The sequence below is a fragment of the Notolabrus celidotus genome, chromosome 5, assembly GCF_009762535.1.
Source record: "Notolabrus celidotus isolate fNotCel1 chromosome 5, fNotCel1.pri, whole genome shotgun sequence".
In the NCBI taxonomy this organism is placed as follows: Eukaryota; Metazoa; Chordata; class Actinopteri; order Labriformes; family Labridae; genus Notolabrus; species Notolabrus celidotus.
The window spans coordinates 20,069,829-20,097,479 of NC_048276.1; the positions used below are offsets into that span (position 1 = coordinate 20,069,829).

Genomic DNA, 27,651 nt, shown 5'->3' on the forward strand with positions numbered 1-27,651 from the left:
GTACAGTTGTGCTCATATGTTTACATACCCTGGCAGAATTTGTGATTTTTTTGGCCATTTTTCAGAGAATATGAATGATAAGATAAAAACTTTTTTTTCACTCATGGTTAGTTGTTTGGTGAAGCCATTTATTGTCAAACAACTGTGTTTACTCTTTTTATATCATAATGACAACAAAAACTACCCAAGAAATCATAAATTCTGCCAGGGGATGTAAACTTTTGAGCACAACTGTATGTGTTGTTGTAGAATGGCTTCAGAAGAATTCAGAAATGTCTATAAGAAGAACACCTTGCTAATAAATGTGATTGACAGTGACAATGACAGTTGACGTCTTTGACATGGTCAAAACAAAGTTTTCAGAAATGGAGTCCAATAGCAGCTAATATTAAACTTGGGTTGAAGAGTACATACTGTATATGTGTGTGTTTTGAGGGCACCCTCATCCTATTTTGAGGACACCTTCATGGTATTTAAGTCAGTACGTGGAGACAGGGGAGGCGACTTAATCTGGCCTAGTTGTCCTCCAAGCAATCGCAGTGCTTGACTGATACTGATGCTGATTGATTGTAATAAATCTAATTACTATCCAAGCAAGCCAGTGTCACAAGGTTTCCTTCTACATCTGCACATCACGGGCTGTTAAGATACAACACAAACTTCTATCTTTGTGCCATATTTATTATATTTTTATTTTTGTTCATCATGTTAGAAATTGTTTTTACCTTGAATTCAAGATGTCACAATGCCCATATATACATATGTTCAATACAGCAAAAAAGAGAAGGGAACTTCTTAAATATGAGTGACACTTACCGATTTATATTGAAAAAAAGTCTTCCTTCATGGATGATGAAAACAGGTCTTTCTGTGAGCACATGTAAGTATCTTAAAACAGCCTTTACATCATTTTAGAATTTCATTGTCTTTTAGAAATATTTTGTGTGTTATAAATATTTCTAGTTTTCTTCTTTCTTTTTAATTACACTATATACACTACAAACCAGCTACTCCTGGCAGTACCTCGGTCCAGACTCTCTACACGTGGGGACAGAGCCTTCTCAGTGGCGGCCCCAAAGCTGTGGAACAGCTTACCTTTCCAGGTTAGAGCTGCACAGTCTGTTGAGCACTTTAAAACACTGCTGAAAACCCATCTTTTGTCCTTGGCGTTCGGTCCCAGCTAAACAAGAATCCTTGGCTTCTTACTTTTTACTCTTTTTATTTCCTAAATTGAGCTCTTACTATTCTTTTATTGTTTTATTTATTGTTATATTTGTGTATGATTATATTGCATTTTAATATCTGTACAGCACTTTGGTCAACTGAGGTTGTCTTAAATGTGCTTTATAAATAAAGCTTGACTTGACTATATTCAGATATTTTCTTTTCAAAACAAATGGTTAACAACATGTCAGTTTTATTTTTCTGCCTGGCACCACACCATTACATAGGTCAAACCAAACCAACACATGTTCTCTCCTGTGGTGACCCACGGTGTGGTGGGGTATCTTTCTAACCCAGCAGACACTTGAACAAGTAAAAATACAACATTCTTGATGCTCTGTATCCTTCCATAACTTTTGGTTCAATTCGTTCAAAGAAAGTAATTGTATACTCTTTGAAAAAGTAGCTCTTTGCCGAAAGTGGAAAAAGGAAAGGAAAAATGGCTTAAAGGAAATGCCCAAGGTGCTATGATCCTTTCAATTGACAACAAAGGAGGGATAGTTGCTGGTGAGGAAAATTTAAGTTTGTTTCAAAGTTAGAATCCAATTAGGGGAAGTTTAGGAAAGGGCTGTTAAGAAAACTTGATTACTTATAAACAATTATTAAACGACACATTAGACACATTGTGCTCAGCTAAAGAAAATCTACTGAGGCAGAGAAATAACCATAAGTTTATATCAGAACTGTGTTATACTTTTATCAGCACTGAGGCATAGTTCACATATATTCACCGGTTTGTGTGTGTGGTTGATACATTCTTCTTGCAGCTGGTGAGTTTTATTTGAGCGTCATTATGCAGTGGTGAGCACTCTGAGATAAGTGTTGTGTCTTTCTGAATCACTCTTTTCCTCTGGTGTATGGTCTTGTGTGAAATGTAATGGGTTCCAGTAAAGTTCACGGTCACATGGGGTGTATTCTCTCCTGAACGGCAGGCTGTAAGGAGTGGTCCAGGGCAGCAGCAGGGTCACCCTGGGTGACTGCAATGGTGGCCTGCTCAGGCAGCAGCGTGGGGTCTGTGAGGATGGCCGTGGTGGTGCTCAGGAGACGGAGTGAACTCAAAACCACTAAGATAAATAAAAACACAGATTATGACATAAAAAGGATTGCCACTGTACGAGATTAGTTTTAGATCTATGCAGAGGGTCTAGTCGTTGTGGACTCACTGGGTCTGAGTGCAGGCAGGGAGCAGTGCTGGTCCACCCAGGACAGAGTGGATCGACACAGGTCATCCACACTGGCAGTGGACACCATCCCATTATAGGACTCAAACAGCGGCTCAATAATGATACTGAACTGACACTGAGCTGAGGAAAGAAGTCTGGCTTATTCATATGTGACACAATAAGGACCATAATTATTCCTCAACTGTCCTGGTCCTTGAAGGCTACAATGCAGAGAGTGTCAAATGGCATGTAAAGATAATTGCTTTGTGGTTTTAAAGACTGGTTTGATGAAAGCAAAAAACAACAAACTTAGTCGTCAGCAGTATCTCAACATTTTGAATATCCCTCTCCTATGTAAGAAACTCGGACACTTCAGTTTCTACAGCAGACATAAATATTTAAAAACAGTTCAAAAATATATTTTCAATCTTACAAAAGGCTCATCAGTTTCCTGTGACAGTAGTATGAGGCAGTTTTTCTAAGATGTTGCAGAAGCAGAAGTTAGTTACAGTTGTGCTCATAAGTTTACATCCCCTGGCAGAATGTATGATTTCTTGGGTAGTTTCTGTTGTCTTTATGATGTAAAAAGGGTATGTAAACTTATGAGCACAACTGTACATGCTATTTACAGCTGTAGGTTTATAAACATTCGGTGCAGCAGTGAGTTTTTACAGCAGTAAGCTCGGTGCGACATAATGGGCATAATTGGGGGGGGGGGGGGTCAGACTGTTAATACTGAGCAGATCTGGGTGTGCCTCTCTCAACAGAGCAGTAAAAAGCAGGACTGAGTCGTTCAAACTATCTGTCAAAATGTGTGAGGTACAGAGTAATCTAAATGAGGATTCTGTGCAGGTCATATATCAACAAACTCGAAGTGAAGAAATGAACTGTCATGTTCCAGATTTGTTCTGGATACTTGCAAAATATTAGACGCAAGATAGAAGGAGTAACTTCTAAAAAATTACAACTCTTGATTAGATTAGCTTTTCTATCTGTGAAACAGACAATACTTATTAATTAGAAGGTGAAGATTGTGTAGATGTAGACAGCTGGCTTAAAGATGATTTGGCACTGATATCTATTGAGCAAGCAGTGTCATTTCTTGTAATCCTGGGCAGTGGCCTCAGAGGTTCTCTGAGCCTTATTACATCAGCTTTAATTGAGAGGCCTTGATGCCAAATTATGAAGGTGAGTTGATGTTAGCCACCCTGAAGGGATTTTTCTTTATATAGACCCATTTTGATATCCTAATTTTAAGTCCCGTGTATATATATGTGTTGTATTGGTGAACAATATTTTTCAAATATCAAAAAAAGAGGCAGCACATCTGTGTAGGGGTTAAACAGTCACAGTACTAAGAGTAGGCGGCCTGTATCAAAGAAGCGTGTGGTCGTGTCTTGGTTTTTGAATCAGTTGACCTCTATGGTGCAGAGAAAGCACAGACGAACTAATCTAATCTGCTTCCGTTGATTTGGGTTTTTTTGAGGGATTTGTTCAAAATAATTAACCAAAAAGTTTTGAACAGGTGTATTTTTTAATGGTTACTTCAGTCATGTTTCTGCGTCAGCACTAAAATACTGCTTAACAAATAACTGAAAAGGCATTTCTTGTGATCAAATAGCAGTGTTAACAAAGAGAGTAAGTAATTCGAGTCAAACAGACGGTGAATGTAGCTACGTGGGCTGTTTATAAAGGGAAAAGATCCTCTTAGAGAACATAATGTTTTCATTATTTAAATATCAGCAGTTATGTAATGCACATTTCCCTAAGGTACCATAGAAAATACCTTAATATTCACGGAGAGAAAACACCCTTAAGGTGTTTTTGTGTAGAGATGATAAAATTGGGATCTAATCGTCTTATCCTGCCTGCAAGATAACAGCTGCAGTAACGGATTAGGAGATCATTATGGAGGAATTTATGGATTAATATCATAATACTTTTATATGCATGTGGAATTGACAATGCAAAGGACTTTTCTTTAATCCACCTGGCAAAACTGAACCACTCCAAACGATTAATCATGTTCATTGTATGAATTTTACTTGATTTTAATGAAATGACACAAACTCAAGGTTGTGGTCACTCAAAAAGTGTTCTGTAACAAAGTCAATCCTTGATTTTAGGAGATATTTTCCTGCAACAGTCTGTATTCTTCCTTAACTGTGTGTTTGATTAGTGCAGTTGGATACAAAGACAACAGTTTGGGGAATTAAACAGAATTTGAAATCCCTCCAAAGTCTGAAGAAGACAGCCAGCCACCACAACAAGCGAGAACACAGACGCCCATAGGGAGGTAGATGAGGACATTCAGTATTCATATTCTCACTTTTTTTTTTGCAGGGTAAGGAAGTTTTGAGTCATTTTAGTTAAAGTGTGGTTAATTTTCCTTTCTCAGATTAATATTTACAAGGATACGATCCAGAACTTCCAGTTTTGCAGCGTCTGAGCCTGGACATACTCTCTGAACTTCTGCCTCATGTGATCGAAGCGCTGCCGGGTGATGGGGACACCAGTGGCTGGGAGCTGCTGCTGACAAGTACTGCAAGAAGATACACACAGAGTCAACACAGCAACACAGCAAGTCCTCATATCAGTGGTAGGTAAAAGCTTAAATTGTAATATTAAAGGACAGGTTCATGTTACATCTCTGCTACATCACTAGTCAAGCTAAAACCAGTTTAGTATGTTCATCTAAACTGGTTTTCCTTTTAGCCAGCTGAAAGGAGCTTCTATTTAGATCAAGTGTTTCACCTGGTTGCATGAAACTTTGAATGTGGCTAGTTTTGTTTTGTCAGCATGTAAAAGGAAGAGCTAAAGGAGCGCTAAAATCTAATATACTTGTCACACAGCTTCAGGATCCAAAGCTATGAGTTCACATATCCACAACCCAAATTCAAGAAAAGCTGGGCTGATGTGCAAAATGTTAATAAAAACAAATTTTGATGGTCTGAAAATCATATAAACCTTACATTTAATAGTGCAAAGAAAAAATATCAAATGTTGAAATTGAAAAGTTATACTCTTATGAAAAATATATACACATCTTAAATTTGATGCCAGCAACACATTTCAAATTAATCAAGACAGAGATGACAAACACACCTGGAGGATCATCTCAGAACTAATGAGGCTGATTTGCATCTAATTCTAGTTCTGATGTATAGATTCACTTTCCCACATGTAAACACACACACACATACACAAGGAAGTTGTGCCCAGCTAAAGGCATCTTACTTGATGGCGGAGTTAAGGAGCTGGATCTCCTCTCTGAGTCTCTGAGCCTCCTCATGGAGCTGTCCTCTCTCCTGCTGCATCTTACTGATGTACTCTGCTGTCTTCTGCAGGGTTGTGGCTTTACTGATCTGTTCAGGCAGACAGAGGTATTAGTACATGTTAGCATTACCCCATGGTTATCTAAAAACATTCAACATTACAGTGGTTAATCTAATAAATATGAGGATTTTTGTCTTATGAGCTGTGCATCACCTCCCCCTCTCTCAGCACCTCTATTTGTAGTGCAGCTGCACATCCTTTCACAGTACCTTTATGCTGGGCTGTGAGCTGAGTGTTGTCACAAGATTATGTAAAGTGTCAAAACCCAGTTTGATGTTGAAACGTCTCTTCTGTTCTGCTGAGATGTGAGTGATCCTCCTGGTCTCTGTCTGCTGCAGATAACACAGCACAGAGTGGGGTGCATCACTTTACTTCTCACTCAGACTGACATTCGGGGTCAACTAGATGGACAAAACTGCATGATATGAAAACAAAGATCTGTGTAGAGTAAACAAGATGGTGTGTCCTACCTTACTTGATTCTATCTTTGCGTGTCCTGAGAAGACTGAGTGTGAGGACTCAGGGTTGGAGACTTTGTCTAAAGGGTTTGGTGGTGATATTTGGCCTGGATGTCCTGAAAAACTAACTGAAAGAAAGACAAATTTTCATTCAGCTGCAGGTTAATTTGATGACCTTCTCATGTTACCATGCACACAAATGTAATTTACAATATGTCATTATATGTACTGCAAACTCTTAGCATGTTAAATTTAGTTTAAATTAGAAATGACAATTTGAACTGTATATAGTTGACTTTAGGTGCTGGAAGTTGTGAGGTGGGGACTCCATGGATCAGACGTGGTTGTCCAGCACAACCCACAGATGCTTGATTGCATTGAGATCAATATAATTTGGAGGTCAAGCAACTTCCAGGACTGGATCTAGATACCAGTGCACACCGAGATCAGGGCAGTTTCGTCTCTGACCTGATCTGACGAAAAGTGGTGGGCGACACTATATATCAGTTTCCCTTAAGTGTTTTAGAGAACTGAGAGTGTACCTGTTAAGCTGCTCTTCTCCGTGCCGTAAAGCTGAACAGGGGAGAGTTTTTCAGTTTTGGGGATGAGCAGGGTTGTATTGGTGTGTGTGGAGCCGTGGGTGAGCAGGGCAGACACTGCAGAGCCTCTGGAGGTACTGGCGTGGGGTCCACTGTGACCCAGGGTGGCACTCTGGCTGTGAAGAGGGGTCAACACGGGGATCCCTGCAGGCCAGCCAGCTCCATGCTGCAGCTGGGATGAAGCTCCTCCAACATTCGTGCTGCTGCTGGACTGCTGAACAACACACAATCTCTACATAGTCATACATTTTGTTTTTTGTATGATTACGCAAACAAGGAGTGATCAGATCATTAGTGAGCTTTTAAGTTGCAAAGTGGATTTCTAAGTGGATGAAGCCAGGTTAGCTTTTTCCTTGTTTTCCCCATGTGGTGATAATAGCAAAATTTCAGGAGCAGTGCCACACCTCAACCACGCCTCTTCCGTTTTCCCATAAATTCAAACCTGACCATTTTCTTCTTTCTCCTTTCTCGCTCTTGTTTCCGCATCCCTCCCTCCCTTCCCTTTCTCCTTCTGCTCCTCTCCTCCTTATCCATAGGGCCCTGAGGGGGTTTGTCGTGCCTGGGTGCTACGGCAGATCCCCTGCGAAGCTTCCCCAAAGCAACTAAGAGTTCAAAATTGATCAATACAATAATCTGTAACCAATAAACTATTTTTCAAATCTGTTGGTGTGGTCCTTGCTAGTGAAATATATGCTAAGTTGTGCAAACCAGCTAATGGCCGGGGCTTTAACTGTAGGCTACAGATACATCACCCGCCCCATTTGTTGCTCAATACCTGTGTTTGGAACATTTCTCTCCTGAACCACAAAGAAATTTGAAAAGCCTTTTTGTTCACTGCCACATTGACAGCAGTTTTTCTGAGGGTAGCTGATAGCTAGCGCAATCTTTATCTGACAGCATCACAATGCTGTGAAAGCCTGGCTGTTTTACCCAGGGCCTTCATCCTATAGGTAAAATTTACACATACTAGGAAAAGGGGAGACAGGAATTATAAAGGTCATTCTGTCAACGACCACATCTGAATTCTGCAGTAAGGTCATAACAAAAAATGATGGCATACTCCAGTCCAAAGCAGAAAATAAATGGTACATTTAAGAGACACGAGAAAAGGAATTTTAGTATTTCCGAGGAGGGCTGGACATGAATTTGTCAGGCACAATGGAGCTCAACATGTTAAACGGCATGGCAGGAATTTTGTTGTAAAAACATTGTACGGTTCTTTATCACACTGCTGCAAAGGAGAAATTAGGGAAGTGGTTGTTGTTGTTGGAGGCTTTATGGGATAAATGCAACAATCACTACTACATTTTTGGGAATTGCCCAGTTATTGTGCCTTTTTGGCAAGAAATTCATAGACACATTATTAACATTTTCAGAGTTAATATCCATTTTAGGTGTGACACATTATATATGGGTGACATTTACTTTGATGCATGGAATATGAATGATAAGAACCAAAATTGTTGAATTCTGACCCCTCTACTATTGATGACTGGATTGAAATACATGTTTTAAATACATATTTTGGAAAGGATGTCATTCTCCCTCAAAGTTCAAAAGATTTTACAGGATTTGGTCCAACTGGACAGAATATGTTAAACCTTTAAGGCTAGATTTCATCTGACTGAATGGAGTGAAGGAGTAAAGATAGAGTTATTTTCTATTTTTCTACACCTGTAAGCTTGCTCTTGATTTTACTTTTGCTATCCCTCCAATCTACAGCTCTAAAATGGAATCTTCTTGTGTTCTTTTGTACATATTTCAGTCTTAAGTTGCAGGTTGCTGAAGAACTGTCAAGTATGCACACATGTACACATGCTGAGGGAGACAGCATTGCTTGTTCACATAAAATATTTTTTCTTACTCCTTAAATGTAGGCTCTTTATTGCAAATGCTCATATTGTAAAATAAAGAAAAAGGGTTTCATTGTCATTTTGTTCTTTGAAACAAAGAGCAAAAGTAAAAATGTCAAACAAGTGTGTCCACTATGTTGTTGAAGTCATGACATAAGCCAGTAATCAACAGAAATAATCAGTGCTGATGTGATAGTACACATAGGCTCACCGAGGGGCTGGGAGATGTTGACCTCCGTCCTCTGGTTGTCACTAGAAGAGTTTCAAATCCTAAAGATGGCTTCCCTGAAAGCACAAACACCAAAAGCAAGACATAAACCTGTTATCTCTAACTTTCAGATTATTTTTATTTCAGGGTAAAAAAAGGGACAAACTGACTCACGTTCTCTGGTGCTGGAGGAGAGCAGCTCAGCCAGGCAGCTCGTGGGTGTAGGTGCAGTGGAAGGGGGGCCTGATGGAGCCAGAGGAGGACCGGCTGTCCTCGCTCCTCCTGTCTTCTGCTTGTGTTTCCCTCTGACCCCTGAAACCACCACCTGCTCAGGGACGGAGAAGCAGTGGGCCAATGCGTCAGGCACAGCAACAGGGTATCCGAGGGTGTGGCAGGGGTTCTGGGTGTACGAGTCCCCTATATGAGGGAAGCCATGAGCCCCTACTGTGGAGGCTGTGTGGGTGATGACAGTGGGGGTCACATTGGAGGTTGTGTAGTAGCCAAACTTTGGGTACAGAAAGGGAACACTTGAAGCCCCTGTCTGCTCCATGCTGGAGGTAAACGCTATAGTAACAGGTGGATCAGGGTATGACTGGTGTCCGTACGGCACTGTGCCTGATAGGATGCCGGGTGTGTGGTATTCACGGCAATCTTGGTCCAGCCTGGTCTGGTCTTGTTGGGAGTTGGATGAAGAAGGCTGGGAAGAAGTTCAGATGACAGATTAGGCTGGGAAACAAATATTCTGTCTATTTAATTCAAAACAACCCACTGCCACGTAAAAACTGTTTTTACCTCATCTATTTTCCTTATTTGCTTTAACTGTGTGTCTCTTTTAAAGGGTTAGAATGGTTCTAAGTCAACACAGTTGTGTATCCTATAAAAAAGTATGTGCTCTGAAAGGTTTAATTTGCAGCTTTCACAGCCTGTATACTGCAGCTGCCAACTTAAGCAGTCTCCTGGGGCATTTCCAAACTTCTTGTTGTTTTGACAGACAAGCCACTCAGAGCCCAAAAGATTTCAAAAGTAGGGACATGGTTTAAGAATACCAGAGCACTCCTGTGAACCAGATTTTCTGGTTACTCTTATTTGTACTTCTATAAAAGAACATGTTTGGACTTTGTCTATTAACCCTCCTGTTATGTTGCTGGTCAAACTGACCCTTTTTAAAGTCTATTTTAGGCAATATATGCCTTCCAAAGCAGCTAAATGCAGCATAAAAATCTGGGCAGCATGTGACAGAAGAGGTGTTGTGTTAATTAATTAACAAAAATTCAAAATGTAAAATAAAATAAACAAAAATCTGTGTCATGTAAAACTATTGTATTTATATTTAGGGCTTTCAAATGTACATTAAAAAGTTTTAACATTAATTTTAATGAAAAACGACTGAGTTATCCTCATTGAACCATGATCCGTCAGAATTAAAGAACACCAATGGACTAAATCTTGATTTAAATGGTTAGTAATGGAGTTAAAAATGTATTTTGATTTGGATAATTGAATATGTCCCGGGTCAAATTGACTCAGGAACATTATTGCTGTTCCAGATAAACGAACATAACGAGGGTTAAGACAAAATAAGTGTTGTTAAAAAGATAGAATTTCCTTGTCATTTCAAAGGGCCTTGAGTTCAATATTACACATCTTTCTATATATATTCTTGTTAAATTCTTGTTCTGTGCACCTTTTTGTTTGCTGCTGTAACTCCATGAATTTCCCCGTTGTGGGACGAACAAAGAAGTATCTTATCTTATCCTCTTTGATTTACTCATCATGAGGAGTACTGTTCACTCTGTGAAAACAATTTAATAATGTTGAAGGATCCTGGCAACACTTTCTAAAAAAATCAGCATGATGTCATCGTTATGTCTTCCTGGCTACCTTCTGTTAGGTTTGGAAAACACACATCTAGACAAAAACATGCATCATTAAAGAACAGCACTGTTAGCTGCTCATGAATATTCCTTCTCTAACCTCACAAGCTGGAGGAGTCATTCAAAAAGATGTTACCTGAGCCAGCTGGGTGTCAACAAGTAGCTGAGGAGTTGTGACCACAGGAGAGGGAACTGGAGCGAATGCAGTGCCGGATGAACTCTCAAAATATCCACAGTCAGCAAAACCGGTCTGCTCAGTGGTCTGTCCCCGGTAGTTAATAAAAATATCTGAGGACAGAGAAACACTGTCAATCAGAAGGCAAGGCAAGGCAAGGCAGCTTTATTTGTATAGCGCATTTCATACATGAGGGCAACTCAATGTGCTTTACATTAAAACATTAAAAGCATTGGAAACATTCAGACAAGCATAAAAGGACACAATTAAAATGACAAATATAATAAAAAAGAAAAGAAAAGGAAAATTAGAAATATTTTAAAAGTAAATTTAAAATCTGCATTTAAAGTGAGTTAAAATAAACTAAGGTAGGAAGGCAGTGGCAAATAAAAAAGTCTTAGTCTTTGATTTAAAAGAGGTGAGAGTTGGAGTGGACCTACAGCTTTCAGGGAGTTTGTTCCAGATATGTGGTGCATAATGACTAAACGCTGCTTCACCATGTTTCGTTCTGACTCTTGGGACTAAAAGCAGACCAGTACCTGATGATCTCAGAGGTCCAGATGGTTCATACAGTAGCAGCAGATCAGCAATGTATTTTGGGCCTAAACCATTCAGTGCTTTATAAACCATCAGCAGAACTACTGTACTTAAGTTACTAGTTTTATCTTATTAAAGCCCATGCTCAATAGTTATCTCATTACAGACTGGGTGCAGGTAGGCAGGCAATCCAATCATTTCATACGATAGTATACTATAACAGAAATAGTGATGCCGGGGACATCCAAACTACACGCATCATATCAAATCCAAGAGTCTGGCACATTTCTTTCACTGCTGCCTGTTGACACTGTGGAAAACATTTAGTTTCCATCTCAGGCTGGTCTTAAGAGCCAGGAGTTGGGGTAGTAATAATAGCAATGATGTTAAAAGTTGTGAGATTTGTCTCATTTATGTTTAAATGAGTCATGCTGCAAAGCTATTTTACATTTTTTGCACCTCAAATAACATGGAAGCAAACTTTTGCAGATCTGTCATAAAAATGGCCGCTTAATGTTCTAGAACAACTTTTTTTTAGCATCCAAGCCTTTCATTCAGAAATTCACACAACATGACATTATAGCAAAGGGTGTAAACATCATAAGTAAGTAAGTAAGTAAGTAAGTAAGTTAGTAAGTAAGTTAGTTAGTAAGTAAGTAAGTTAGTAAGAAAGTAAGTAAGTAAGCAAGTAAGTAAGTAAGTAAGTAAGTAAGTAAGTAAGTAAGTAAGTTAGTAAGTAAGTAAGTAAGTAAGTAAGTAAGTAAGTAAGTAAGTAAGTAAGTAAGTTAGTAAGATTTATTTATAGAGCACCTCTCAAGAACAGAGGTCACAAGGTGCTTTACAACAACAACAATAGAAAAACATTAAAAGGCAAAACAGCGATTGCAAATACACAAAAACATGACATAAAAACAGACAGATTAAACAAAGGCAAGTCTAAACAGATAGGTCTTCAACTGCTTTTTGAACCTGTCAACTGTGTCCACAGTTCTCGGTTCCAGAGGGAGACTGTTCCAGAGTTTAGGATGAGGCACAACCAATAAATCCTGGGACCTCAGAGTCCTGCTGGAGTTATAAGGCTTCAGCAGCTCCCTACTGTACAACCAGGTAACATCCAAAATGTTGTGAAAACCTTAGTATGTGGTGGTAAGTCAAGGTATTCCCTTTCTATATGCCAGGTCACATATGTGTGGAGCCATCCTGGTAATAACAGTACCACTGTACCAAATCCCCCAAAAGTTTAAGAGTCTCTAAGCTTCAACTCAGAGAAACAGTCCAGCATGACAGCATGACAAGCTCTGGAAACAACAGACAAAGCGTGTGGCACATTTTGAAGATACGTACCAGGATGTGTGCTGTTTCATCTCAGAGATGAGCATCTACAGAAATATAATACTGCCCTGAATTTCCGTTGCTTTTTTCATTAAATAAAAAAACAATGCAGACTGTGAATATATTACACTCATGACTGTGTCGCTCTGACAAACTCTCACTCACTCTCTGGACCTTGTGACCAGCAGAGAGACAGCTGATCCCTTAGGACCGTGCCAGAGCTGTGAGAACAAACAGCTACACACACACACACACACACACACACACAAAAACACACAAACATACTACGGCAGTGGGCAGTAGGTTGTTTGTGGGATACAAAGGCTGACTTGTAGCCTCGTTGCTGTTGTTGTTCTCCTCTAGTCTGTTTGCTGAAGGAGTGAGCGGCCCCTTGCAAAGCATTCCCTGATTTTAATGGCAGGATCATCATGAAATATCAAAACCAATTCATATTTGAGATTTCAGATACTTTATAGAATACTTCCCTTAAGTGAGGGGCACCACAATCCCATCTTTCACAAAACCAAATTCACAGAGAAAGCTCAGACACTTAATGATGTACAACAGACAGTGGGACAGCCCTAAGCACCCATACATACAGGGGACGCTCCTCAGAGTCAATGAGTCCGTGAGAGCAGAGTGTGGGCGATTGTCCATGTATCTTCAGATGGTGGTAATCCCCTCTCACAGATTTTATGCAGAATTTGTCAATACAGATTACTAAGAAATACCCAAATGACAAAATATTGGGCAGGATAGTGTTCTAGTTTGTGGTCCAAATTTAACTGTCCACAAGCCTTTCAGTGTGCTTGACTGTATGCAGGACAAAAAGGTTGTGGGAAGAGCAAAATTGGCAGAGTACATCCACTGTAATACAATCCCAGGACCCATCAGCTCTCATCTAACAATGATTCAAGTAAGTCCCACAACACTCTCCACCTAGCTCTGTTTTGGCATTAACTAACTCAGAAAGAAAGACAGAAAGAAATAACTAGCTCTCGCAGTGAAATGCCTAACTGTATTTACAAGCTACTGGCAATTTTTGTCTGTCTACTCAGCATTGTGTCTGTACACTGCAGACCAAGTAGTGCAAAGTGGATTTATAAGCATGCCTGCTCAGGTCGTGAAAGTGAACCGAAACAGTAAAAATGTTTGCTGGAATACAATTCGATCCTTCATAGAGCTGAGGAGACCTTGTAGAGTTCAGGGATGATTCTTCATATGTGCAACCTTTTTATGCTAACATGTAACCCATTAACATCATGAAAATATGAATTAGTGCATCTGTGTCTTAAATGTTCCATATACTGGTGTTAACAACATGTACTAACTGTCTTTCAAGCAAGGTTGTCAATGCAGTTGCAAATACATGACAAATTCAGCCTATGTGGAGGATCAGCAGCCTCTCAGTTTCTAACCTCATTATCTATGCAGTGATCTGAGTGGGCACGGATACTGCGATAATGAGGTGCTGCGCTGATTGGCTGCTTGAAAGTTGTCTGAGGGGATGCAGACCAGTGTAGAGACCAATGCAGAGTGGAAAAGTTTGTTGAAAACTCCACATAACAACCAATCATTACCAACCAAGGACACTCCACCAACCAAAACTTAATACAAGTTATGAAATGTGCCTTCCTGACGTCACATTTCAACAGAGACACCAGAGCCTTTTAACTGCTTCACTTGTTAGAAATTTAAAATTACGGGGCGTATCACTTCTTATCATGTTTTCAGTTTCATTCACCTCATCGTCAGGGCTGCGGCTGAAATACCATGTCTAAAACCATCATGTATGCCTCAAGAATAAATCATGGCAAAAAATGATCTGCCAATTCTTCCTTCATTTTGCAAATGCAGATTTGTGATTTTAGTCTTACTGTTGAGTTTACCTTTATATATTAATATCCTAGTTTGCTGAGTTTGTATGACATGATGGTACTTCATGTTTGCTATTGTTCATGTGTTGTTTACACGTTCTGTTTATGTGTTGCAGCAATGGTAACAACAGCACACAGTCTATGAGTGGTACATGAACATTTGCGTACTATTTCTACTTTCTTGTCTTTTGTATGTAACTTTTTGTGGTTGGCCCTCGTTGCTGAAGCAGCTGGAGGTGAAGTGGTTACCACAAACAAACATATTAGTACCCGCTGTAGCTGGTACGTTGTTGTTTAAAAATCTAAGGCAGCCACTGTTTTCTTTGGTCCCCTGATGCAGGGACAGAAAAAAGGAGCAGTTAGCATGTCTGGCTCTAACCCCAGACATCTTGTCTCTGCGACACGAAGCAAAACAACAATAGCATAGGAGGAAGCAGTTTGCTGGGGGAGTCGGAGCGGTTTATCATTCATGAATGCATTAATCATATATAGGACAAGAAGAGAAAGAGTTGAACCTGGATGGATAGTTAGATAACGCTGAATCAAGGTAGTATACTGATCTGGTACCTTTATATGACAACCTGTAGTGTCCACTGGTGAACAGACAGACAGACAAACAGACAGACAGACAGACAGACAGAGACAGACAGAGAGTACCTGGTATATCCATGAAGTCATCCAGGTTAGGCTGCAGTGGAGTCAGGCCTGGCTGGATTATATCAGCATTGCTTGTATACGCTGAGAAAGAAGGGAATGAGACACCAGACATCAGAGAAAGTCAGAAAAAAGCTTGATGTGTCATTTTCATAATGTGTGTGGTCATCACAAATTCTCGTTTTATTTAAGAGAGGGGGTCTCTTGATGCTGTGATGGTGAAAAACCCAGGAAGTCAGCACCCGTTGAGTACATTTCAAATTTCTGCATGACTTTTGACGTTTGCAGGGTTTCATCTGATCAACTCCAAATGTGTGCAATGTATTTAAAACACAATGAAGATTAAAGGTTATCAAAAGCTGTTCCATCTTCTCCAAATTTTACATGTATAAACAGAGTCCCAGGCTGAACACAACCACATGCTTACATTTTCTATATAGTCACTGAGTCCTCTACTACAAACATGAAATGACATGTTTTACACTTTGATGTTAAGTGTAAAAAAGTATGTTTTACTCTGTTAAACATATCCATTTCAAATGTCATCAGGTAAGACATGAGACCTTAAAGACTGTACTGTAAAGACTGTATGTTTTCAGTGAAGGGCATGTCGGTGCCAGCCTGGTAAACTTACATTTCGCCCTGTGAAACAGTAAGTCGTTGTCACTGTTTCACACAAGGTTCAATGCTCTATATCAGGGGTTCCCAAAGTGTGGGTCGGGACTCCCTGGGGGGTTGCAAGACAAAAATGGGGGGTCGTGAGATGTCCTCCAGAATGTTTTTTTATTTTTTTTAAATCTAAAATTAGTACATTTTACCTATTTTACTAAAAATATTGACAAAAATAGTAGCTAAACTTAAAATAAAACCTTGAAAATAGAAAATGTAATGAGTTTTCTGCCTTTCTTTTTGCCAGATATGGCTCATACGTTTAGGGTTAGTTAACCGTTAATGATCAAACGCATCAGTAGCAGTAGGTTAATTCATACAGGCACAGGAAACACAGCCACATGCTCATACAGGTAGGCTAATTTTCTGCAGACCAGCTAAATGAAGCCACATTAAATCACTTTGAGGGACAGTGGTGGTCGCGAGTCTTTGGCATCTGTATTTTGGGGGTCACAGGCTGAAAAGTTTGAGAACCCTGGCTCTAAATTGTACATACATGATGGTCATGTTCCACTCCTGGGGCCAAGTACACCAGTCGGGCATAAACTAAGTTATTGATATCTCCTACACTGGACTTAGCTTTAATTGACTCTTTGACTCGGACTTACATTCAGTGCATTGGACATAGCTGCGCCCAGTTTTACTCTCACAGGACTGAGTCTAACTGGTGCACAGGACTTAACTTAAAGTCAGTCACAACTTTTATATCTAAATCAGACGCAAGGTTACTCCCAGCTGGTCAATCAGTCCCTGGTAACCACAGTTATCAGCCAATTTTCACTAATCATCGCCCCACCTTTTGGAAAGAGGTAGTACTTGTTCATATTCATATTCATAACACCACCCAGTACTACATTTCATTTACACCCTTCTATCTGCTTAAAATATCATGTATGCTGAAAGTCTCAGTAAAAATGCATCTAGATTTAATATTGGGTCGTGATGTAGCTTCATCTACTGCTGCAGAGTAGTGGCTGTGACACAACCTAACATAAGAAGGTACAAGAGCCTGGTCAAAGCCTCTGCAGCTTAAATTTTAATTTGCTGACCCATGTGACCACCAGATGCACCAACTGTAGCAGTGGTACACAATTATCAAGTCCTTGATATTGTAGTTTTGCATGACATTTTGGAGATTAGCTTGGCTCAGCACCAAATGGACTGCTCTGATAAGGTGCTTTTCTATGCTCCTGACAATTCAAAGCACTTTAAACTGCATGCCAAATTCACCCTCTTGCACACATTTTCTTCTTTAAGAACACTTCAACATGCAGAGTTGCAGGGGTGCTGGTGGCCTAGCGGTCTAAGCGCCCCACATACAAAGGCTACAGTGCTCATCGCAGGGGTTGCTGGTTCGATTCACGGCCGCAACCATTTCCTGCATGTCTTCCCCCGCTCTCTACTCCCCACACTTTCCTGTCTCTCTTCAGCTGTCCTATCGAATAAGGGTGAAAAAGCCCCCAAAAATATAACTTTAAACATACAGAGTTGCAGTTCACACACCAGAGCAGATTTGGGTTCAGAAATCAACACCCATGTCTGTGATAAAGGTAAACATAATAATAATATTAATAATAATAATTCATAGGATTTATATAGTGCTTTTCTGAATACTCAAAGTCACTTTAGATAAAATAAAAGTAAAAATAAAAAAGGTAAATAAACCAAAACAGGGACACAGGTAGGGCGAGGTTTCAAAATGCTAGACTTCAGACTGATTAGACTACCCACTGTTTTCAATTAACTCCAACTGTGGCCATTATGTCCTATTGCCCGGCCTAGAAGTCTTGCTTGTGTACATTTACGTCAACTCAACTCAACTCAACTCAACTCCACTTTATAAAGCACTTTAAAAACGACCACAGCCGCAACAGAGTGCTGTACATAAATAGATAAACAACGCAGGCATCAAGATCTCAATAAAACAATAGAAACAAAAAACAAACCATAAAACACTAAAACAGGAGTAAAGTCTCATGCGGGGTTCAAAGCCAAGGAATAAGGGAATAAGGGTTTTAATACGAGTTTTTAAAAAAAATTGACGTGCCAATTGGTTATGAGCTCATGTAAATAAATGTTCTTTGTTCTTAAATGGACAACTATAAAACACACATACATACACACGCACACATACACGCACAAACACGCACAAACACGCACGCACGCGCCCGCACGCACACACACACACACACACACACACACACACACACACACACACACACACACACACACACACACACACACACACACACACACACACACACACACACACACACACACACAGCATCTTAACCATGAATGCCCTGTTAATTCTGCAGCTCAGTTTTTCATCCTTCTCTGAACACTTTAAATCATTTCATCTTGCACTTCAGACTAATTTTAGACCAGAACGAAGTCGCAGAGTCACAGAAAACTCAGAGTGCTGACTACTCACTGTCGTTCCGGTCACTTGCCCAGGGACATGGCTTTTGCGTCATGGTGAACAGGGTGTCGGAGATGTCGGACAGAAGGCAGTCCAGGTCAAACATGTGGGCCTCTGCGGGTGTGGCCTCAGGCTCCTGGTACATCTGATTTGACCATTTCTCCAGCTTGGCCTGGCAGATTTGACCCTGGGTGACATCAACAATAGAGTTGAGAACTCTTCAAAAACTTGTCAAATCAACTTTTAGTGACTAGCAGAGACAATGTCTGTTCCATCCAGAGGGCTCCCTACAAAAAGGACTGAATAGTAATGCATTAAAGACATTATTACATTACATTGCATTATTTGACTCTACCCACCCGTATATATCCAGCACATGGTGACATGAAAAATACCATGTTTCAGTAAAACATTCAAAAAAATTCCAATACTGGATCCGGTGAATCCTGCTAAAAGAACAATGCCAACTCAATACAACTCAATATCCACATCACTAAAACAAAATGTCACAGGTAAAGCTCTTGTGATCAAATGAAACACAAGCCAGTGAGAAAGATGTAAAAATTCATTTTTTTCATTTGCTCTCCTCCTTAAAATAAAAACTCACAGATAACGTCGCTCCAGGCTTCAGTTTCCCTCTATCTTAGATGTTGTCCTTCACCCTGATCTTCCTGTCTGTACCCTCTTCTTCTAAGCCCAAGGCCATTTTTATAGGGAAGCCCGGTTTGAGCCGGAAACCGTTTTGATTACGTCTAAGCACACGACATTCCCTCTTATAATTTATTCATTTACCTCTCGATTAGTTTTTCTTTGAAAGAGAGGGTAAGTGTAAAAGTGGAAATGAGGAAAGATTGTTATGTGCATATGCATATGTGTGTATACGTGTGTGTGTGGATGCTGTGAAAAAAGAGTGATGAAAAGTAGTTTGGACACATTGTTCAAAAACACAAGCCCCTTACAGGTTATCATTACGCCGTCTTTGTTCATTTCTTTATTTTGATGTCTCACCATTTCAATAAGAGCAGCAGCCTTTTGTCCCTGACCTAATTCTGGCAGTCACACTCACGTGTGGGCAAACAGGAAGCACTGAGGCCCTGGTAAACACACAAACTGCTGCTGCCTCATCTCATTGAGAAGAAAAATATACAGATATATGAAATATATATTCTTATACTATGGATGCATCTTAATTTAAATGAAGAGATAAAATTAACAAGATGAAAGTTAGACCACAAAATGATAATTACTCAGATTCATTTAATAGCTAAACTTAAGTCTAGCAGCATGCTAATATGCTTACAATAGCAGTGCTAGCACGGTGGAGTTTGGTAGGTTTAATGAGTTCTGGATTCAAAGTGTTGTGTGTTAGCATGCGACAGAGAATAGTAGTCAACACAAACACAGCTGAAGTTAATGGGAAGTCACAAGTAGTGGGTCATAATCTTAAGTTCTAAAATGTTTTTAATTTTGACTGATGGTGAAAAAAAAAGGAAAGCTCAGCTGATATTTGATAGATTTTAGATATTGAGCCGTTTGTTCTGCAAACAAGATAAGCAGCATACCACCAAGCATGGGGGTCTTGTGTCAACTTAAGTGTATGTTCGCTACAACAACCTGCTGAGTAAAGCACACATGTGACATTAATGACAACCTAAAGCTGCTGATGTTTGTCAGTCTGAAACAAAGAGTCGGACAGATCAGCTGACAGACATCATCACTTTGGCAATACTGCTATTGTAGCTAGATGATAGATTTAAACTGTAGTGAAAAAACGAGAGTTTAATAAGGCTACTTTCTACACATAGTTCTTACTGTTAAAGATCTATTGAAGATGGGCGTCAAATATTATACCTACAGAATTATTTTGGACAGTTCTTTGAGGGCTGGACAAGGTGTATCATCAACCCTTGGTTTTCACTGTGGTGTTTTCTGCTGCTGAATGTGATCTGTCACCTGTCAGACGAGATAACACTCAGGGGACATGGAGCATAAAGACCTGGTTTACTGATCTTTGACCTGTTCACTTTGTGCTGATATATCTTGTTTGAAGTGCTGCAAATTACATGAACAGTCAGACACAGTCTGATGATCATAACTTTATGCAGCAGCTGTGATTTTTATGTTTCATTTTGAAAAACTTCCTGTGGAGAGACACTAAAATAATTTATGCTAATAACTTTAGATTTTAAATTTTATGAATGTTAGCTCAATTAGAATACGGATTTCCAGTGAGAGCAAAGAGTGAATAAAAACATGATGCCAGTGTCACAGCTGACAGCGACTTGCAGGGCACATGTCACATACTCTTGTGAATACTATCATGAATAAGGTGCTTCCCCAGGGTCCCTCCCTCTCTCTCTCCTTCTCCTTCCCCCATGATCTTTTGTTTATTTCTTCACCCATGACGTCACTGTCAAACTCGCTCCCCCTCTGCTGCGCAACTTTTACAAAGCGCTGCTGGAAGTAGGTCAGATTTGATTAAAATTTGACATTAAATTCTGCAGCTATTTCATTTTCCATGAAGATAAAGCCTGGAGGGGTGTTGGAGGTATTGTTGCTGATGGCAATCAATATGTGTCAATTGCCTACAAATGCCAGTTCATGACGCAAGTTGTTTTGCACGTTTCTGTTTCTCTTTTTCCCCCCAGCATCTGCTTTCCCTCTAGTTAACAGAGGGAGGCTAAAACCACAAGCTAAAAATAGTGGCTTGGGTGACTTTGTTGGTCATATGTTGAACTGCGTTCTAAAGTAAACAATGCTGGAAGGTCACACACACACACACACACACTGAAGCGTGGGTCATCGGCCAACTTGGGTTCCCAATGGTCAAAATCAGTTCTGTCTGCATTTGTTTTGATCTCAAATTTAAAGACAGAGAATCACCTTGAAGAAATGTTTTGTCATACCTCTTGTAGCATTGATAGAATGTCATCCTTCTTTTTCTGAAGCTGCAAAAGGAAACACAAGAAATGATGTGAAGCCTGATATGGTGATAAACAAAACCGCAGGAATAATATTTACCATGTAGGGCCATTTGAGGTTTGTCATTTTGTTTTCTTGTATTTGCTGATCAGCACCAAACATTAAGTGCAGCTAAGGCTGGTGGGAATAGAATCAGTTCTGCAGCTTGTCAATCATAAACTCTGCTAAATGAGTCATTCAGAATTTTAAACCTAATATTCATGCAGAGAATCATCAAAGTAAAACAATATAAGATAGAAAAATCAATGTGTTTACTACATTAAATCTTAATTCATCTATTGTCTTTGTCAAGAAGTTTTCCATTTAAAAATCATATGGTGCCACTTGAATCGTAGCATCTCAAATATCACCAGGGTATATCCTCTGGAAATCATGAACCAAGAAGAGTTGGTGCGAATCCAAAATGAAGATTTAGAGACATTTGCTTAAAAAAAAGTGACAACTTTGACCAGTTACATTTTTAGAAACTTCAGAAAATGTCCAAACTCATAAGAATGTGTCCATGATGAATATTGCCACAAATTTTGTGGCAACTCATCCAATAAAACGATGACATGCTAACTTTACTTTGTAAATGAAAACCTGCTTGTGGCTCTAAAGGAAGAGTCTGGAACTGTCAAAAGTCTGTTTCATTCATCCTTTGGGCACCACAAATGTCTGAACACAATTTGATGTACATTTAACTTATAGTTATAGAAAGCCAGCAGGCTGTCATTGCCATACACTAAGATGAGACTCACGGTTCAAATGTGATGTAAATGATGAGTGCTCACCCTCTTCTTGTAGTAAATCCTCCACTTGTGATACTCTTTGATCACCACCTCAATCCGTCGCTTCCAGTAGCTGCCCTCTAAGACAATTGCCTGGAGGGTGCAGAAATACCAATTACAAAACCATCTGAGCAGAGTGAAACATACATATTCCCATCATCAAATGATATTTAACCTGAAATCATGTACCATACACATTTTTTTTTGTCAGTTGCCAAATATAATTGGAAACAAGTGTAGTGAAGAGCAGCCCAGACTGTTTTCATGAGAAAATATAACCTTCTAATTATATCTCCGATCACTCACTTCAGGCTTTCTGTGTGCATCGGCCTCCGAGCCCTCCAATGGCGTGACAAACCCGCACACTGGGATCTTCCTCTTCTCCACATCTGAATACAGCAGGTAGAAGGAAACAAAATCATGTCAGAATTTTAAACAGAAGGGGAAAAAATACTGATATGAATGATGCAAGCACTGATTGGTGTAGATGCTACAAGAAAAATATTCAGCTCATTTGCAACACTCAAGAGACTATATACATTTTTGATAACATCCAAATATTTCATGAATTTGTTGTATAACTTTTTGGGCTTTGATGCTCCTATTTAGAGGATAGGGCAGTGGATAGAGGAGGAAACTGGGAAGAGAGAGTGTGGGATGACATGTTGCAATGGGCCATGGAACCTAGGCCACCAGCTTGAAGGACTACAGCCTCTGTATATGATTTAACCACTGAGCTATGAAAAATGAATGACCAAATGTTCCACGTTTTCCCCTTTTCTAGCTTTTTTAACCTTTCTGGTCTATGAAAACTGTAACGAGAGTAAAACACTAAATCCTCCAAACCTACTCATATTTGGACAATTCCTATGGATTCATTCATTAATTTAGAAACTCTACATTTCAAAATGTTCATGACACTTCAGACATTTTAAGAATAATGGAAATTTTAATTTCAGTCATATTATTTTATACAACTACATTTAAAAACTCAGACATGTTTTTCTGTTTGAAGCTTTTTCCATTGTTCTGAGTGAGAGTTGGTGGTATCCGGTGGACAGGAGCTTTATTTGAAAAATTGCCTTAAAAATGTATTCGTTCAGGGCACCTACTGCCTACTCAACTCAACTCAACTCAACTTTATCTATAAAGCACTTTAAAACGACCACAGCCGGAACAGAGTGCTGTACATAAATAGACAAACAATGCAGGCATAAAAACAATTAAAGCACAGGATAATAAAACAATAAAAACAATAAAACAATAAATAAAAACAAACCATAAAACACTAAAACAGGAGCAGAGTCTCATGCAGGGTTGAAAGCCAAGGAATAAAAATTGGTTTTAAGACCAGTTTTAAAAATGGACAGTGAGAAGGCTTGTCTAATGTGGAGGGGAAGCTCATTCCATAATTTTGGCGCAGCAACAGAGGCTATAGTCTTTGTGACAGCGATCACAGGTGTGATGTCTTCCCCTGCTCTCTACTACCCCATATGTCCTGTTTCTCTTCAGCTTGCTTATCCAATAAAGGCGAAAATGCCAAAAATATGATTTTTTTTTTTGAAAAATCAAAAAGATGTATTCTTTCAAAAAATGGAAAAGAAAATCACAAAATAAGCCTTCAAAATGCAAATACTTTCAATTTTATAAAATTACCTTTTTACTAGACCAAATTAATTTGGAGCAGGGAGTTTAGAAATAACTGAGCCAACACATAGCCAAAATAATCCTATTCAAATTAAAACTACAAATGTTTCAAGCACATACTGCAGCTAACAGCAGTTTAAGAAGTGAGTTTAAGTTAAATTCACATTTAATTAACTGTCAATCAGAAGTCAAACACATTATATCATCATCATGTTGTCACGTATTTTGTGTCTGTCCTCTGAGCTAATTAACAGGAACCAGATGTTTGGAACAAGATTCACTGCAATGGCAAACTTACATTTAAGTTGGGCATATGCAACTGATCAAAGTAAAAAAAAAAAGAATAGACACACATACATGGACAGACACACATGAAGTACGAGACATTTGAGCAAGAATTTTGGAAGCCATATCTACCCAGAAACAGGAGCCATTGACTTGCTTAAAACGACTCATGATATTCAGTTTAGGTCTAAGACAATGGTACAGTTGTGCAGTTTGGCTCCCAACTCCCATATTGTAGTTCCCAGCAAAGACTACCTCTTTAATCTTTCCAGTTTCCCACATGTCCAACTATTAAACTATTAAACAAACTATTTTTAATTTGGAACCCAGCAATTCACTCATAGTGACTTCTCCAGATTGCTCTGATGTCTTCATGATTTCATTTGTTGTCTTTATATTTCATCTGCATTTGGTTGTAGTGTCCTTCACTTTAAGAGGAGATATGATAAGAGGATGTTTTGTTTGCAGCAGAGAGAAAAGGGGAGTAACACTTCACTCACACTGAATGAACCAAGCTCTCCAGATGGCATTGTTCAGACGGATCTTATCTCTCCACAGCAACCGCAGACCCTTAAAAGACTTCCACTTAGGAGAGACGATCTTACCACTGCAAAAAATAAACAAAACACAAAAGGTATTAAATATATTTTCTTTAGTCAAAATCTAACAAATATGTTTAATCTACATGTAAAATGGAAATGCTAGATGCCCTGTTTTCCCCCTGACAGGCCCTCTCTCTGGACTGGAGAGAAATGACTGGATACTTTAATGGGCAGTGGAAAACATTTAGCAGCCTTACTGCCGGCACCCCCTGTTGAATATCTGTCCTCATTTTGACTAATAGTGACCATTCAGCTCACTCAACATCATACTGTCAGGCAGTTTGCACTTTTCCAGCGTCCCTCAGCCTGCTAATGTGGAGAAGAGGCCACATAATGTGAGCTGCTCAGAGAGTTGCTAGGAAGCCACAGGCTTTTTTTTCAGCATGCTTTAATGGAGTGACACTGCTGCATGTCACACACGTGAAAACAGCAGCATATTACAGAAAACACCTGTCAGGAGAGAGACCAATTAAAGCAGTGATTAATGGTTATTACTATGCAGCACAGAGTCAGTTTGCAACACAACAATGTACCTGCTGTACATAAAACTGCACATAGAAGGGAGGGAAGTATAGAAGTACCTGTTCAAATGTTAGTACTTCCTTCATTTCATTTTTCATATATTGTTACAGTAATACCACAGTTTTTGTGTATTTTCAACATACTTGATCATTTTGTTCTGAAACTTAAGAGCCAGTTAGACCTTTAAAATAAATATAATTTTAGATCAACAATAAAACAAAGCATACATAGTTGATCTTTCTAAGTTTGCATATCATTATCATAAAAAGCATGTCATAAAAGTTTAAATGTTTTGGTGTGTTGTGCTGGTAACCATGTATGGCTCAGGATTTATTGTGAAATTACAATCAAATGTTAAAAACACACAAATGGAACACTGTCTTTGGTTGCAAAAGTGTCTTCTTCAGGCAAAGGGTTCATGGAAACTCTCATGAAAATGTTTTTAAAGCCGGATTAAATGTATGTTTCCTTCAGGCATTCCAGATGAACAACAATCCAGCAGGAGAAGCTACTTTTCCTTTGGGCAGGATATCTGTCATGCAGGTCATTTTCTTCTTTCCTTCTACAAAGTGAACTAGTAACCCAACGGAAATTTCATCTACAATATCTTATTTAACTTGAACACTTAGCATGTTATGAAGTCAAGGCAACGTGCTGATTATTCCAAAAATATAAGTCAAGGCCATCATTTCTGGCTCTTCTCTCCTTTTGCTCAGTTACACTATAATCTCTCTACTGCTGCCAGCTAGAATCAAAGTCCAGCTTTCAGTGAAGAGCTTCCAAGCTGTTGCACAAGAGACTGCACAATCACTCTTATAACACAACTACACACATTACAAACCAACTTTAACTATCAGTTTCAAAAGGGAAAACCTGCACAAAAAAAGACATGATTTGAAAAACTTTTCATGCAGGGTTGGTAGTTTCTTTGAAATGGCTCAATAAATATGCAACTTATTAACCATAGAGGGGATTACTGCAGGAGGAACAACATGTTTGTTATATTCTGCAGGTTCTTTATACTTTAAGGCTAATTGTTGTAGACCTTCACTACCAGTCAAAAGTTTGGACACACCTTCTCATTCGATGGTTTTTATTCATTTTAATTATTTTCAACATTGTAGTTTAATACTGAAGACATCAAAACTATGAAATAATAATAATCAGTTTTTTCCATAATATGGATTACAACAGTAGTCAAATAGGGCTATCCATTGTGAACTAACCCTACCTCTGAACAACACAACTGATGGTCTCAAACACATTAAGAAGGCAAGTCATTCTACAAATGAACTCTTGACAAGGCTCATGTTAATTAGAAACCATTCCAGGAGACCACTTCATGAAGCAGACTGAGAGAATACCAAGAGGGTGCAAAGCTGTCATCAAGGCAAAAGGTGGCTACTTTACAGAATCTAAAATATAAAACATATCTGTTTTGTTTAACACTTTTTTGTTCATTAAATCATTCCATATATGTTCTTTCAGAGTTTTGATGTCTTCAGTATTAATCTACAGTGTTCAAATAATTAAAATAAATAAAAGCCTTGAATGAGAAGGTGTTTCCAAACTTTTGACTGGTATTTCCCATGCTTTAGGCCTACCTTGAATTTTACAGTCAATATCTCACTTTATCATTATGCACTTATCATTATGCATGAACTGTGAGGAATCAAATAAGTGTAAATCCTGAGTCAGTATTTCCACATAATAAAACGAAGAGGTGAGTTCAGCTCAATTAAAGCCAGCTTAACATTGAAGTTCGATTTTCCTCCTCTCTCCGTGCCCTGTGTTATATGATATGGACCCACCTGTATGCCAGGGACATGCAGTCAAACAGGCGGGTTAGAGTGGGGTCTATGCTCAGGCTCGCGGAGCTGAGCGGGCCGTACCGGTACGTCTGACACCACGTCCTGTTCACCGTGTCAAAGTCATATCTGAGCGAGCCGCCGCTCTTCCTCCTGCGCGGTGTGGAGTCACTGTGAGGCGACGACACCATGAAGTGTCCGCTGTGGATGACCTGAGAGCCGGGGAGGGAGCCGGCGGAGGGTCCGGCACCCGTGACCTGAGCGGGTTCCCCCTCCGCCTCCGAGTCCGAGTCCGACGAGTCCTGGAGCTGGCTCTGTCCGGCTGAACACACTCTCACTTTGCCCGCCATGCTGCCTGCCCAGACAGAGTTGACCGTCAGACAAACTGTGAACTTTCTCCTTAGCTGACTCCCCCCCCTTACCCTCTCCTCCTCCTCCTCCTGTTTTCTTCAGACCTCAAATATTTCCTCAAACAAGTGGCGCGAGCTGTCAGCAGCGAGGCCCCTCACCTGTCAGCTGTGACTCAACTATGACCCTGGACAACTCAGACACTGTGTGTCCGTTGTGAAATAGCTTGTACTGCAACATGCAACAGTGGTAAAGTCCTTTATACCACCAATCATTAAGGAAGGCAATTACTAGACCGACCAACCA

The 27,651-nt window shown here is 39.5% G+C and overlaps 1 protein-coding gene across 3 annotated transcripts; it reads right to left on the reverse strand.

Annotated features, from left to right (window-relative positions):
* Positions 1–1,399: 1,399 nt before the first annotated feature.
* On the reverse strand, positions 1,400–27,553 carry LOC117813402 (carbohydrate-responsive element-binding protein). 3 transcript variants are annotated; one of them, XM_034684589.1, is made up of 18 exons: positions 27,420–27,553; positions 27,001–27,352; positions 24,566–24,672; positions 22,440–22,522; positions 22,137–22,226; positions 21,288–21,329; positions 18,394–18,568; positions 15,294–15,374; positions 10,852–11,003; positions 9,016–9,538; positions 8,845–8,918; positions 6,724–6,994; positions 6,194–6,309; positions 5,933–6,055; positions 5,625–5,752; positions 4,806–4,929; positions 2,388–2,517; positions 1,400–2,288 (listed from the first exon to the last, which is right to left on the reverse strand). In XM_034684589.1, exons 2-18 carry the CDS (start codon positions 27,345–27,347, stop codon positions 2,125–2,127), a joined length of 2,730 nt encoding a protein of 909 aa, XP_034540480.1. In that variant the 5' UTR covers positions 27,348–27,352; positions 27,420–27,553; the 3' UTR covers positions 1,400–2,124. The 3 variants fall into 3 exon arrangements, 2 of the variants coding, with proteins under 2 accessions (XP_034540480.1, XP_034540481.1); XR_004631408.1 differs by lacking the exon at positions 27,420–27,553 and having other exon boundaries at positions 2,388–2,512; positions 27,001–27,407; XM_034684590.1 differs by lacking the exon at positions 27,420–27,553 and having other exon boundaries at positions 6,724–6,991; positions 27,001–27,407.
* Positions 27,554–27,651: the final 98 nt, after the last annotated feature.